This window comes from Ovis canadensis, chromosome 3 (genome assembly GCF_042477335.2).
Source record: "Ovis canadensis isolate MfBH-ARS-UI-01 breed Bighorn chromosome 3, ARS-UI_OviCan_v2, whole genome shotgun sequence".
NCBI lineage: Eukaryota > Metazoa > Chordata > Mammalia > Artiodactyla > Bovidae > Ovis > Ovis canadensis.
The window spans coordinates 154,835,532-154,849,568 of NC_091247.1; the positions used below are offsets into that span (position 1 = coordinate 154,835,532).

Sequence of the window (14,037 nt, forward strand, 5' to 3'; positions counted from 1 at the left end):
ATAATAAAAAGCCAAGGAGCGTCAGTTCCATTGTTAGCCCAGAAATGAGTCACTGCTGCAGAATTTCTTCTGTCTACTGATTAGACCGGATACGCGCTGGGCGGTGCAGCAGGAAAGGCTTGTTGCTCTTTGTATGTGTGAGTTAATAGTCACAAAAGGTCACAATTTTAACATGTTAAAAACCAAATCTCTCTCCTGGGCATCTGACAGGGTTGTGTTTTTTTTTTTTTTCAACACACCCTCCCAGGAGCAAAGGGGAAAAAATATATAGTTTTTTCCCTTCTAACCTGAGATTACTCTCTGCTGACATGGCTACGTGCTTTTGTGCATGGAGACCAAGATGATATGGATTTTTGTGTTTGGCAGGGCTGATGTGACTTGAGTTATCTGACATTTCTGGAAGGGCAGTTGGTCTGAGTTCTTTCTGGCCTGGCCATGCACACTGTTCATATTCTGTGGCCTCAAAGGAATCAGAGCCTTGCACCCAACACCATTTTTGCAACAGAAGTGACTTTCTTCCAAAGCGGGGCATAATTAGAGTGAAAAGATAGTTTGTCTAAACCAACGTACTTCTGAGGGTGAGAAGGAGGCTTTATTAATAATTAGACCAGGACAGCAGGAGTAAACTGGGTCTGTCCCAAGTAAATCAGGTGCGTGATCACCCTAAGGGTTTGTGTTAACCAAGCATTTACCAAAAGAATAAAAAATAGACTATGTGACATTTATTTAATACTCACTAAGTGACAGCCACTGTGTCCACCAAAAAATACAGTCACAACCTGAAAGTAGAGAGTTATTTTATTTGGTGGGAATGCTTAGGACTCCCAGCCCCACAGAGACAGCATCTCAGTAGCTCTGAGAAAACTGTTCCAAGAAGGTGGAAGGGAAGTCAGGCTATATACAAGTTTACAACAAAGGGAGCAGGTAGTCCAAACATCAAAGATCAGATATCAAGTTAAGGAATTTAGCAATCTACGCTTGAGAAGATGCAAGGCTCTGCTGCTAAGTTACTTCAGTCATATCTGACTCTTTGTGACCCTGGGGACCGTAACCCACTAGGCTCCTCTGTCCATGGGATTCTCCAAGCAAGAATACTGGAGTGGGTTGCCATGCCCTCCAGTGGATCTTCCTGACCCAGGGATCGAACCCACATCTCTTACATCTACCTGCAAGCCTCTGGGCTCACTGAATTCATTCCGTTCTTATGCACCTCAGCTATCTGGAGCCAAATCCTGTTTACTTGTTCATCTTGAGGAGTGGTAGATAGCTGCTTCATTCCTCCCCCACCCACCCCCCCACCCCCCGCCCCGCTCCTCAGTGGGGCAGGGAGCAAGGTGAGGGGATCAGATAGGTCACAGTTTTAGGAGCCCTCATTCACATTTGGCTTCCTTGGTGGCTCAGAAGGTAAAGAATCTGGTTCAATCTCTGGTATGGGAAGATCCCCTGGAGAAGGGAATGCAACCTACTCCAGTATTCTGGCCTGGAAAATTCCATGGACAGAGGAGCCTGATGGACTACAGTCCATGTGGTCGACTAACACTTTCACTTTCATTCACATTTGGAGGCCAGAAATTGCTGTTGGCTATGATATTTCTTGTTAATTGATATGGCAGGAGATGTTTTCATTTCACAACTGTGCTAAGCATTCTATGGATTATCTCATTTAAACCTTGCAAATTTTGAAGCCTATTAGGTAAACACTCTTTGCCAGGCCAGTGGTTTTGGGGGGAAACAAAACAGTGGGAAGACAAAATCTTCCACAAAACACTGATAAGGAAAACCAATAACAATAATTTTAAAAAGAAAGAAAGAAGAAAGAGTAAAGAGAAATGCCTTGGTCAAAACTGGAATTAGGAACCAGTCTAAGGACACCCTCCTTCCCCACACAGACACTGTGGTAGAACCCTGGGCTCCTGGGAATTCTGTGAATAGCCTTTGGCTAGACGTTGACAGGCTCTGACTCATCTGATCCTCACGATCTTGATGAGGTTTGTCATTAACTTCATTTTACAGGTCAGGAAAATTCAGCTGGGACAGAATAAGTGATTTGTTCAAAAGCATGTAGCTGGTTTGAATTCAGGGTTTCAAACTTGAATCTGTCTGACTCCAGGCTTCCTTCTTTCTACTAAGTCATGTACCTCCACTGTAGGTGCCTCTTCACTAGTAGGTGACTTCTAGGCTGGTTCATATTTAAAAACATATTTGAATTTTTCCATCTAGGCTTACCCACTCCAGTATGCTTGTGGGAAAAATCCCATGGATAGACCTGGTGGGCTACAGTCCAAAGGATCACAAAGATTTGGACGTGACTGAGCAACTAAGCACATCTAGGCTTGCCCAGCCCGAGCAGTCTGGCAGAGCAGTCTTCTGCCCGATGTGCTCTTAGTTCTATAAGGTCCTCAGAGGGCTCATTCCATAGCCTACCATCCAGCCCAGATAGCACCAAAGAATAGCTAACACTATGGTATCTGCACGTGCTTAGCTGTATAGTAATAAATATTTTTAAATGGACTGTTCATTTATATCTCACAACAGTACTATCAAGCAGATATGGTTAGATGATTACTCATTATTTTGCAGATGAGAAAACAGCACAGCAAAGATTATGTAATAAGGGTGAAGCAGCTAATAAGTGGTGGAGACAATTTGTCTTGACAACAGTGTATGATGTCTTTTTACCTCTTAACACTCTTTGGTCCCTACTGGTAATGAACCTGATGCTTTGGCATCTCAAGTTTTTTCAGACTCACAATGGCCCTCATGGTTAACTGGGTTGCCTTGCCCTGCTTTTATATGCACTTACTCATTTTTGATAATCTAATTCCCATTTGGCAATAGGTATTGGCATGCTGCGATTCATGGGGTCTCAAAGAGTCGGATGCGACTGAGTGGCTGAACTGAACTGAACTGATTGTACCTTAATGTGTTATACCCCCCAGGAAAAGATTTGTATCTAAACAGGATTCTCCAAGGAGAGATAGTACTTTAAATACAGTATGTTGGGTAATGGTGGTGATTTTGGCAAGCTGCCTGACTGATGACAGCCTTTCTCCACGGAAACATCATCTTGATCACCATGGAACTCTTAACCTTTGTTGAGTTTTTAACTATGATCTGTTGGAGATCAAGGATTATTTAGTGCCTTGATAATTGAGTTTGCTTATGCCTTTTATGTGGTGTTGGAGAAAACTCTTGAGAGTCCCTTGGACTGCAAGGAGATTCAACCAGTCCATCCTAAAGGAACTCGGTCCTGGATATTCATTGGAAGGACTGATGCTGAAGCTGAAACTCCAATACTTTGGCCACCCGATACAAAGAACTGACTCAATGGAAAGGACCCTGATGCTGGGAAGGATTGCAGGCGGGAGGAGAAGGGGACGACAGAGGATGGGATGGTTGGATGGCATCACCAACAGGATAGACATGAGTTTGAGTAGGCTCCAGGAGTTGGTGATGGGCAGGGAAGCCTGGCATGCTGCAGTCCGTGGGGTCGCAGAGTCAGACATGACTGAGCGACTGAACTGACTGATGCCTTTTAATATAATAAAAAGAAAATGTTGGATGATGCCTTTTAAAGTAATAAAAAGAGAATTCCTGCTTCTTACCTTTAAAGACCAGCTTGCTCAGAAACTTTGCATCAGTACTATAGATCCAGACCTCAGCAAGTCCTTGGAGCCCTGTCTGACCCGAAAGGTACCTGCAATCTGAGTCAGAGTTCTCCTGGAGGCTGAATTAGTATGGGGCTCTCTTAAGGGTTCCTGATTAATCTTGCTATGTTCATTTATTCCATAAATATATTTTGTTTTAAGCACTATGGTCAGCCTATAAGAGACTGTATTTGTCCCATAACAGGATAAATAAAATCTGCAGGTTAAATTATTAGAATTTAAGGTCTTACAAAGATAGGCAGTGTTCTACATACCAATATATGTAATTGGAAATAATATTTTAAAAGATTATTGTAATCAGTTCCTGATTTTGAGTCAACTTCCAGTTAATGCATTCTGTGATGCCCCTTCCCTACTTTTATGCTAGAGCTTATATGTTTTCATACTACATGAGACCGCCTGGCCTCAGTAACCTATTTGACAAGTATTTACTTCAGACTACTAAATGTTTTCCACTTTTGGAAATATGCATAAACTGTAACATCATGCCTGCTCTTAAAGGACCTAAAATCTAGTTAGAAATAATTTTGAAATGGGATTAGACAGTATATCTCATGATATCAAATTACTTGTAGTCATGACCCTGTCTTGGCCCTGTCTTTTTCTACTCCTTTATAAATGACAGATAAAAAGACACAGGCATGCTTGTTAACTATCTGGGAGACACCAATCTGGGGGTGAGAAATAAAAGCTAATATACTGAATGATAGAAATAGTGATGTCAGTAAATAAGAACTTTGTGCTGAAATCAACAATTTGAATAGGAATAAACAAAGTTCTGCACTTAGTCTGAAAAAAATAAGTACAGAATGGAAGAGAGCTGTGATTTTCACATTCAGAAATAATACTGTGGACTTTTTCTTTAACCCAAACCTTAACTCAATATCCTAAAATACTTGCTGAGCACCAGGCACTCGGTAGGCACTGCAGGATCTTTCCACCCAGTATACCTGCAGAAGCAGACTCTTTGTTTATAACATGCAGCTAGAGAGGGAAATATTCCCACTGACCTGATCTCATTGGGAGTAGACACAACACTCTAAGAAGGTCATACTTGATAAAAAAAACAGCCTATAGAAAGGGGAGGCTAGACTGGGGAGTGACAGGGAAACCAGGCTGCATAGAAATATTGAGTGACCACAGGATGTTTAGTCTAGAGAAGAAAAGATTATGAGACTTTGATGGTTGTTTTCCAACACTTAGAGGGCTATTGTATGACTCTTAAGAGGAACCTTAAGGCTTCTAGGGTTATTTCAGTTTGACCAATGGGGCGAGTGAAAGTTAAAGAGGAGCAGATTCATTCTGATGTCTTCAAAAGTTTTCCTGCCAACCTTGGCAAAGGCTAACTACCCCCCGGCAGAAAATAGCTGACCATCTACCGTGTAGACCTCTCCCTCCTGGAAGGGCAGCATTTTGTTGGCAGTTGGAATGCATACCCTCTGAGGATCCCTCAGATGCCAAATCTTTCCCTTTTATTTTTCAAAACAAGTGAGAAGTAACCTCACTTTTCATACACCTCCCTTAAGCTTTGATATCTACAAGAGTTTTGCTAGCCTGAAACTAATGAGTTTGTCTCCACATCTTCTCCACCTTCACTGGCAGAAACAACATTTGACTTAGTTAACTGAATGTCATAGTAAATATACTCCAAGCCTTAAAATTACACTGCTGATTTTTCTGGGGTAAGACGGTGATTAAACCTAGTCTTGACCTTCATTCATTCAACAGTTGGACATGTAGATACCAGTGTTCACCAGAACATATAAGAAGGGGAAAATCTTGTCTCAAAGTGAAGTAAATGGTGAGAGGAAATTCACAGACCAGAGCCCAGGAGACTGAGCACGTATAAGGTTCCATAGACAGTCTGCAGCTTAAGGAGGGAGCCTAATGGGCTGTGTAGACGCCAAAGGAAGGGAGGTGCCCCTCAGCTCGCTAGAGCGGCCTCAGTATTTCCTGTGGCTGGCTCTCCCAAGCCTCACAGTCTAAGCCAGCATCTTCCGGACACCTGCTGTTTTTAGGTGTGCCCAGATGTCATCATCCAGCTGAGAAAAGGCGTCACCTCAGCTGGCTACTCCTGGTGTCGGCTTAGAATCAAGGAACACTTTGACCAGAAAGCGGCCTTTAGTGCAACAGAATGTGCAGTTCTATGCAAAAGGAATGATGATATATTTCTGCCAATGAGTTGCAGTCACCAAAAAAATCATGTATTTGCCTCTCTATTACCAAGTACATCATTTGGGCATCCCATTGATAAAGCAAGAGAGTTCCAGAAAAACATCTATTTTTGCTTTATTGACTGTGCCAAAGCCTTTGTGTGGATCACAATAAACTGTGGGAAATTCTGGAAGAGATGGGAATACCAGACCACCTGACCTGCCTCTTGAGAAACCTGTATGCAGGACAGGAAGCAACAGTTAGAACTGGACATGGAGCAACAGACTGGTTCCAAATAGGAAAAGGAGTACATCAAGGCTGTATATTGTCACCCTGCTTATTTAACTTGTATGCAGAGTACATCATGAGAAACGCTGGGCTGGAGGAAGCACAAGCTGGAATCAAGATTGCTGGGAGAAATCTCAATAACCTCAGATATGCAGATGACAGCACCCTTATGGCAGAAAGCGAAGAAGAACTAAAGAACCTCTTGATGAAAGTGAAAGTGGAGAGTGAAGAAGTTGGCTTAAAGCTCAACATTCAGAAAACGAAGATCATGGCATCCAGTCCCATCACTTCATGGGAAATAGATGGGGAAATATTGGAAACAGTGGCTGACTTTATTTTGGGAGGCTCTAAAATCACTCTAGATGGTGATTGGAGCCATGAAATAAAAAGACACTTACTCCTTGGAAGAAAAGTGATGACCAACCTAGACAGCATATTGAAAAGCAGAGACATTACTTTGTCAACAAAGGTCCGTCTAGTCAAAGCTATGGTTTTTCCAGTGGTCATATATGGATGTGAGAGTTGGACTGTAAAGAAAGCTGAGTGTTGAAGAATTGATTGAATCAGTTCTGATGAGATGGATGAAACTGGAGCCGATTATACAGAGTGAAGTAAGCCAGAAAGAAAAACACCAATACAGTATACTAACGCATATATATGGAATTTAGGAAGATAGCAATGACGACCCTGTATGCAAGACAGGGAAAGAGACACAGATGTGTATAACGGACTTTTGGACTCAGAGGGAGAGGGAGAGGGTGGGATGATTTGGGAGAATGACATTCTAACATGTATACTATCATGTGAATTGAATCGCCAGTCTATGTCTGACGCAGGATGCAGCATGCTTGGGGCTGGTGCATGGGGATGACCCAGAAAGATGTTATGGGGAGGGAGGTGGGAGGGGGGTTCATGTTTGGGAATGCATGTAAGAATTAAAGATTTTAAAATTTAAAAAATAAAAAACTAAAATTAAAAAATAAATAAATAAATAACAACAAAAAAAAAGAATTGATGCTTTTGAACTGTAGTGTTGGAGAAGACACTTTAGAGTCCCTTAGACTGCAAGGAGATCCAACCAGTCCATCCTAAAGGAGATCAGTCCTGGGTGTTCATTGGAAGGACTGACGTTGAAGCTGAAACTCCAATACTTTGGCCACCTGATACAAAGAGCTGATTCATTGGGAAAGACCCTGATGCTGGGAAAGATTGAGGGCAGGAGGAGAAGGGGACGACAGAGGATAAGATGGTTGGATGGCATCACCGACTCAATGGACATAGGTTTAGGTGGACTCTGGGAGTTGTTGGTGGACAGGGAGGCCTAGCGTGCTACAGTTCATGGGGTCGCAGAGCCAAACATGACTGAGCAACTGAACTGAACTGAACTGCTTGACCTGTTTAGTGTAGTTCTGAAGGATGAAGTGTTTCTAACTTAACACTACTGTTTAAGAGGGTGAAATCTTACTGCTTCAATACTTTGTTAGCTTATATTTATAGAAGTGGGCAAGTAAACCTAGATATAAGCCCAAGTTTAGTTATTACCATTAACCAGAAGTCACATTATAGTGAGGCAATATATCTCATTTTTAAAGTTGAAGTGCTGAAAGTCCTAGAAACAATTATTTTGAATGGTAACAACAGCCACTAGGAAGAACTAATAAGTTTAAAATTTGTTGTAGTATTGGTTATAGAGTTATGTAGACTTTATAAGACTTCACATAGTTACTAATAGAGATGCAGTTACTCAGTGAGCAGGAAAAATAACATTTATATAACTATAGCAGCTTTGCTAGGTAAAGGAACCATTATCAAAAAAAATTCAATATGCCTCCTTTATGTATAAACGTATAAGGAGCAGTGTTATTACTTCTCATGAAGTTAGGTACCTTCCACTAATCTTAAGCATATGGTACATGGAATAACTAGTGATGATAGTGACATTAACTAAGGAGGAAAAGCAAGAACCAGTTCTCTTTTTCCAACTCATTTAAGGATCTCCTGCTACTGTGTTTAAATACCCAGCACACCACACCCAAAAGTTTTTTTCCCCATAACATACTCAAATATACCATTGCAAGGTAGTTCTTTTAACTTGTAGAAAGAGCAACATTTTACAGTTGAGTTTTGTTTAGTAAACCTTCATCAATCAAATCCAAGTGCATAAATATGTATAACATAAGAAGAATGATAAGGCACCCTAGAAGTAATACTAACACTCTAAATAGAAGTGAATTTATTTAACCCTAGCAATAATCCTATGAGAATAATCCCATTATTCTCCTACTTCAATAGCAGATGAAACTGAGATAAAAGCATTTTAAGGAACTTGCCCAAAATCAATTTGCCCTTGCCACGACAGACATCAGAGGGATTTGAACTCAGACAGTCTGGTTCCAAAGTCCAAGTACTTAACCATAAGGCTGTACTGCCTCCCCAGTAATGATGTTGGTTGAATTAATCAAATGCCTACTATGTAGCAGACACTTGTTAATCCCTTCATATGTATTAGCATATTAAAATCATCTATCAGGTCATCTGGACATAAGAAAGAGGGACAACAAAGGAATTACCATGCCAACTGTTCTGTGTGTCTTTGGCACAGCACTTTCACTTGAGGGTGGTCTCTGCATTACTTGAGATGGTGGGATGTTAGCAATAACTTATACTATCTCTTCCTTGCAGGGGTGGAATGGTCCAAACCAGTGAGCAGTATGAATTTGTGCATCATGCTCTGTGCCTGTACGAGAGCAGACTTTCAGCAGAGACTGTCCAGTGATTCTCTGAAGACTTAACAGACCTTTGATCTCTAGGGGTGGTTAGCTGATTACCCACTCAAGGCTTCTGGAAGGAGCTTCCCGCAGTGGAAGGGAAGAGAAGCCATGAAGCCAAGTCAGGGCATGGATTGTGAAAGATGGCAACATATTCAAGTCCTCCAGCCTCTTGTGTATATGAATACACTTGTAAGCATCCCCTAAATTATTCTGAAGGTCCTCTGCTGATGGAGGTTTGGTTGATTTCTCACACTGCTAAGGAGGAATTTGTTTGGTCTGTATTGACTATCTGCCACACAGAATATATGTATGAAATATATGTCATCAGATGATACCTTGAAGAGCTGCTGAAGAAATTATTATTGTGTGTTTAGATGCTTTAATGTTTGCAAAATCTGTCTTGTGAATGGACTGTCAGTTGTTAAACTGTTCCTATTTTAAGTGCTAATTCCTTCTCAGTTACCAGAATCTTGCCGCTAAAGTTGCAAGTGATTGATGATGGATTTTTAACAAATAAGTCTGTGTTTTTGAAAAAAAATCAAAAGCAGTAACTATTTTATATGGAAATGTGTCTTGAAATATTACCTATTAAATGTGTGTTTATCAGTACCTCCTATCAAACAATTACAGAGCACAATGATTGTCATTGGGTATATATGTATTTACTCTCTACTATTGAGCATAGAGGTGGTTTCTGCTCCAGAATTCTATCCACTGTATTTCTACATTGTGAGTCATTTTACTTTCAAAGGGAAAAACAAATTTGTAGCAACTATGACGTATTAAGAATTTTAAATACTTGTCTCTCTTTTACTAAGAAAGAATTTTTGAATATAATGTTTACCTGAAATCTCTCTCCCAGTAAAAGGCAGATGCCTTTGAAATTGATGTAACCTGTCCCATTTCCAGTGGTTCTTTAAAAGGATGCTGCCATGGGTATCCTTAAATTTCTGAAACGATTTACTCCTCAAGAGACAAAGTTTAAAAAAAAAAAAACTACACTCAGCAAACACTAGATGTTCTGCTCACATATGAATTTTTAATGCAGCTATGTTGACTTTGTTTCCTACTGCCAATAAACTACTCTTAATACTAAATGCTGAGTAAGGCATGTGCTTTTTTTTTCTTCTTTGGAGAGAGACCATTATCTCTGGGGGAAAGCCTGAAGTCAACAGTGTGATGGGTGTAATTTTAGTCTGCCTCTCCCCAGTAGAGATGACAATTTCAAAATGTAGTATTGCCATCACTTGAGTGATAGTGATCTAGAAGTGCCATCATTATGTGGTTTTCCTCGATAGACTTCCAGCTGTCATTAGACACACAGTACATGTTTATGTCTTCATATCCCTCGTCATAGACCCTCATAAATTACGTGGTTGGTGTTTGTTTGGCAGAATCACATCACCTGAAGAGATGTAATGCTGTAGGAACATTGAATTACCTAAGATTACAATTCTTTTCTTCCCTCTTGAGCTTAGTCGTGTGGCCAAGGGATGGTAGAAGAAAACTTACACATTTCATTCTGCTCCTGGGGGCTGGAATTTTTTTTGACATTAAAAAAAGAGAGAAGTAATCATAATCCCTTCTTTCTAAGGAAACAGACAAAAGGACAACTGGTGTAAAACTTCCCCCAAACAATTCAATAGGAGGAAGTGCTCGTCACTGACTTTTCCCCCCACCATGAAGGCACATTTCCTTCCTAGTCTTTGCTTCTCTTATCTGGGAGAATTTTTTTTTCCCCCAAGCAAAGCATGAACAGTCGTTAAGTGGAAAATGGAGGCTGAATTTTACATGGCGATTCTTACCTGCTTCATCTTCGTGAACTCAGGTGAGTGGGTCTGCCTCAAGTTTCCTGAGGCATTTCTTCAATAGCCAGCAAAGGAGTCTCTGTCTTTTGAGAAGTGTGTGAAACAAAGCGGAAATGGAGCCAGGTCTCCATGGCAGTTTAGCCAGAGACGATGAGGAGGGGGAATAAAAGGAGCCTGTGATGCCCACACTGCTGAGATTTCTCCCCAAAAGAAAATAAATGGCCTCCTCTGGTGTCATCCAAATGCCTCAGGCAGCTCCTGAAATGGCATCTGAACAGCAGAAACTAAAGCAACCCCAAGGTGGGGAAAACATATTATTATGCAACTGTCTGTGGCATCTTTCTGCTTTTTCTCTGTCAAGTTATAGTTTGGTTTCCTTTGTGTTAAATAAAGAAAATATTTATAATTAAAGGGAGTTGAGGAACTGTGGTGGGTTTTATTTGGAAGTTGTTATTTGGAACGTCTGAATATTTTAATGGAATAGCTGAGAAAATTAAGTAAAAGCACCTTGAAGATGGCTTTTGAGCCTGAATATTTCACTTTTTAATCTGATGTTTAACAATTGGGTATTCAGTTTTCTCTTATTAGCATTTGAGGGAAGACTGTAGATACTGTCACAAAATAGAAAAATTCCTCTCTATAGTATTATAAAAATTTGATTTGTGTAATCAATACTTTAATTAGTTACTATTAGCTAGGAGAATGTGCTTAGAAAAAATGGAAAATTTTGTTTTATTTTGGGATAAATATACTTAATTTTCAAAAACTGTATTCAAACTCATCCATTTGTATACAAACACTTATTGCAGTGGTAACTTAAGAATTGGAAAATGGAGTGTTTCTTTAGAGTGGAGAATGGAGGTGAGGTGGAAGGAGTGAAATGGTTAAAATGGGAATTGGATTTTATATAACTTTAGCATTTAAATCTTTAGGCTAAAATATCTCACCGTATTCTTTGGATGGTTTAGTTTCTTTTCCAAGCTTCCTTTCATTATTTCAATGGGGGCGTATTTTCTTCCCTAAACCATGTGAAAGGAAAAGAAAAGAAGCTAAGTGTGACATTTTTGCATTGTTTGCTTTGGGATTTTTAAATCACATGTGTTGAATCTGGAACTATTCACTTTAAATGATAGCAATTGCAAAAGATAAGTAAACCTTGTATTTTGACCAGGCTGATTTGTGGGTGGGTTGCTTTGTTTTCTGGTGGGTTTTATGGTTTGTTGCATAGCACTTGATGAGCTTCTCATCTTCCAGAGGGTTTTCAGATTGTCCATGTCCAGAAACAACAGTGTCTTTTCAAAAATAAGAGAGTGGTCATGGACTTGTGCAGTAGGACAAACCAGAACCAGCAGTGGATGTGGACTGAGGATGGAAAGCTCCTTCATGTTAAATCTGCTCTGTGCCTGGGCATCTCCAATTCCTCTGGTGGCCCTGGCCGGGCCGCCATCTTTGCCCCCTGCTCCCAGGCTCCTCGATGGACTTGCTATGAGAAGGAAGGGTTCCTTGAGGTGGAAAATGCCTCTCTCTTTCTCAAGAAACAAGGCTCCAGGGTAGTGGTCAAGAAGGGCAGAAAGTACCTCCATAGCTGGATGAAAATAGATGTCAACGAGGAAGGAAAGCCAGTCAGTGAAAGCCTCTGCTCTAAAAAAGGTGAGTTCTTCCTTTCAGAATTGATTCTGAAAGTTCTGTTAAATATCTTGCTGTTTTGCATTCAAGGGAAGTCCACATGCTCCAACAAAATTCCAATGGAAGATTCATAAGCTAATGGAAATGGATTGTGTGGTACACACCAACTTGGAAATCTTCATTATCTTTGTTAAAATAAGCCCAACTTTCCTCTTTCTGTCTATCTCTCATGCTTCCTTTCTTTTTTTTTTCCTTGCTTCTTCTATTAATTCAAAAAATATTTCTTGAGCTTCTCTTTTGTGTCAAACGTTAAGCACTTAGGCTATATATTACTAGATATGGGAATGTAAATCTGTGTAAAGCATACACAGGTAATAACTAAAGGCAATGATAAGGAAATTAATAATTTTGCTGATGTAGACACTTCTGTTCTCTGATTATGAGGAGCTATTAGAACATCAAAATGGTGCTTGATAAAATTGGGAAGATAATAAGTTATGCTTTTGCAAATCTCTTGTACTAACATTTAGGGGTAGTTTTTTTGGAGGTAGTATCTTTGAAATGTTAAGAACCAATGTGCAGCCATAGAATCTTCTAATTTGTTGGTCATTGATGAATATAACCTAGATGATGGACATATAAAAACTTGTATACACATGCATAAATTTCTGGTACAACATACAGTTCAGTCCTAGACTAGGAATTTTTATTTGTCAATACAGCTTAATTTTCTATTTTACTTAATGATCTTATTGCCTATTTACTCCTTTATTAGAGGTTTGCTTTAGGAAGTCATGGAGGATAAAAGAATTGCTATATACTAGCTATAAATAACAGGAGAATTATCTAGAAATGAAGTCCTTCCTTAAGATTAAAATTTGTCAAGGTAAAGTGAATTGTCCCAAATAATTAAGAAGCAGAGGTATAGATTAGAAACCAGGTATTATTTTTTTACCTTTTTTTTTTTTTTACATTAGAGTATAGCTGATTAGCAAACAGCATTGTGATAGTTTCAGCTGAACAGTAAAGGGACTCAGCCATAGATACACATGTATCCATTCTCCCCCAAATTCCCCTCTATCCAGATTGCCACATAACACTGAGCAGAGTTCCATGTGCTATACAGTAGGACTTTGTTGAGAACCCAATTCTTGATACCTTGTCCAATATACGTTCCAGTTTATAGTAGTTTCCAAATGCTCATCCATAGGATTCTTGCCCAGTTGGCTACATTCAAAATCACCTGGTGTAAAGAAGGAGTAAAATGAGTCATTGCCATCATTTCTTCCTTTATTGTTGTTTCCAAGATTTGATTCCAAGAAACCTATATTTGGACAAGATACTGGATGTTTTTTAAAAAGTTCCCCAAATAATTTTGATTCATAGCCTCATTTCAGGATCAGCATCCACTGTACATTTAAATCTTTTTATTAGGTCTTAATTTTTGAGACTTATATGAGTTTTTTCACCACACTGATCTTTGAACAGTTTTACATCACTCATTCACTTGATAAATTAAACATCTAAGTAGGTGCCAATTAAATGGGCTCTTCTACAGTACAAGAAGAGTATCTGTTCTTATAAAAACTTCTGATATGAGAATAAGATAGAAAATATAAAATTTAATTATGAAATTCAACTTTATCAGGGAGAATACATCACATAGCACCATTCAAACAGTTCCTTTCCTGTAGTTCATCTAGCTAGGCCTATCCTAAACAA

At 39.6% G+C, this 14,037-nt stretch overlaps 2 protein-coding genes across 2 annotated transcripts in view; both read left to right on the plus strand.

The window, feature by feature from the left end:
- PTPRR (protein tyrosine phosphatase receptor type R) overlaps positions 1–9,978 on the plus strand; it is a 278,629-nt gene extending 268,651 nt beyond the window's left edge. The window contains exon 14 of the mRNA XM_069584641.1: positions 8,793–9,978. Coding sequence (XP_069440742.1) covers positions 8,793–8,886 — 94 coding nt within the window. The 3' untranslated portion in view covers positions 8,887–9,978. The remainder of the gene's footprint in view (positions 1–8,792) is intronic.
- Positions 9,979–10,517: 539 nt separating this feature from the next.
- The window catches only part of PTPRB (protein tyrosine phosphatase receptor type B), a 125,171-nt gene continuing 121,651 nt past the window's right edge, over positions 10,518–14,037 (plus strand). The window contains exons 1-2 of the mRNA XM_069584639.1: positions 10,518–10,709; positions 11,944–12,339. Of these exons, the coding sequence (XP_069440740.1) occupies positions 10,655–10,709; positions 11,944–12,339 (451 nt within the window). The 5' untranslated portion in view covers positions 10,518–10,654. The remainder of the gene's footprint in view (positions 10,710–11,943; positions 12,340–14,037) is intronic.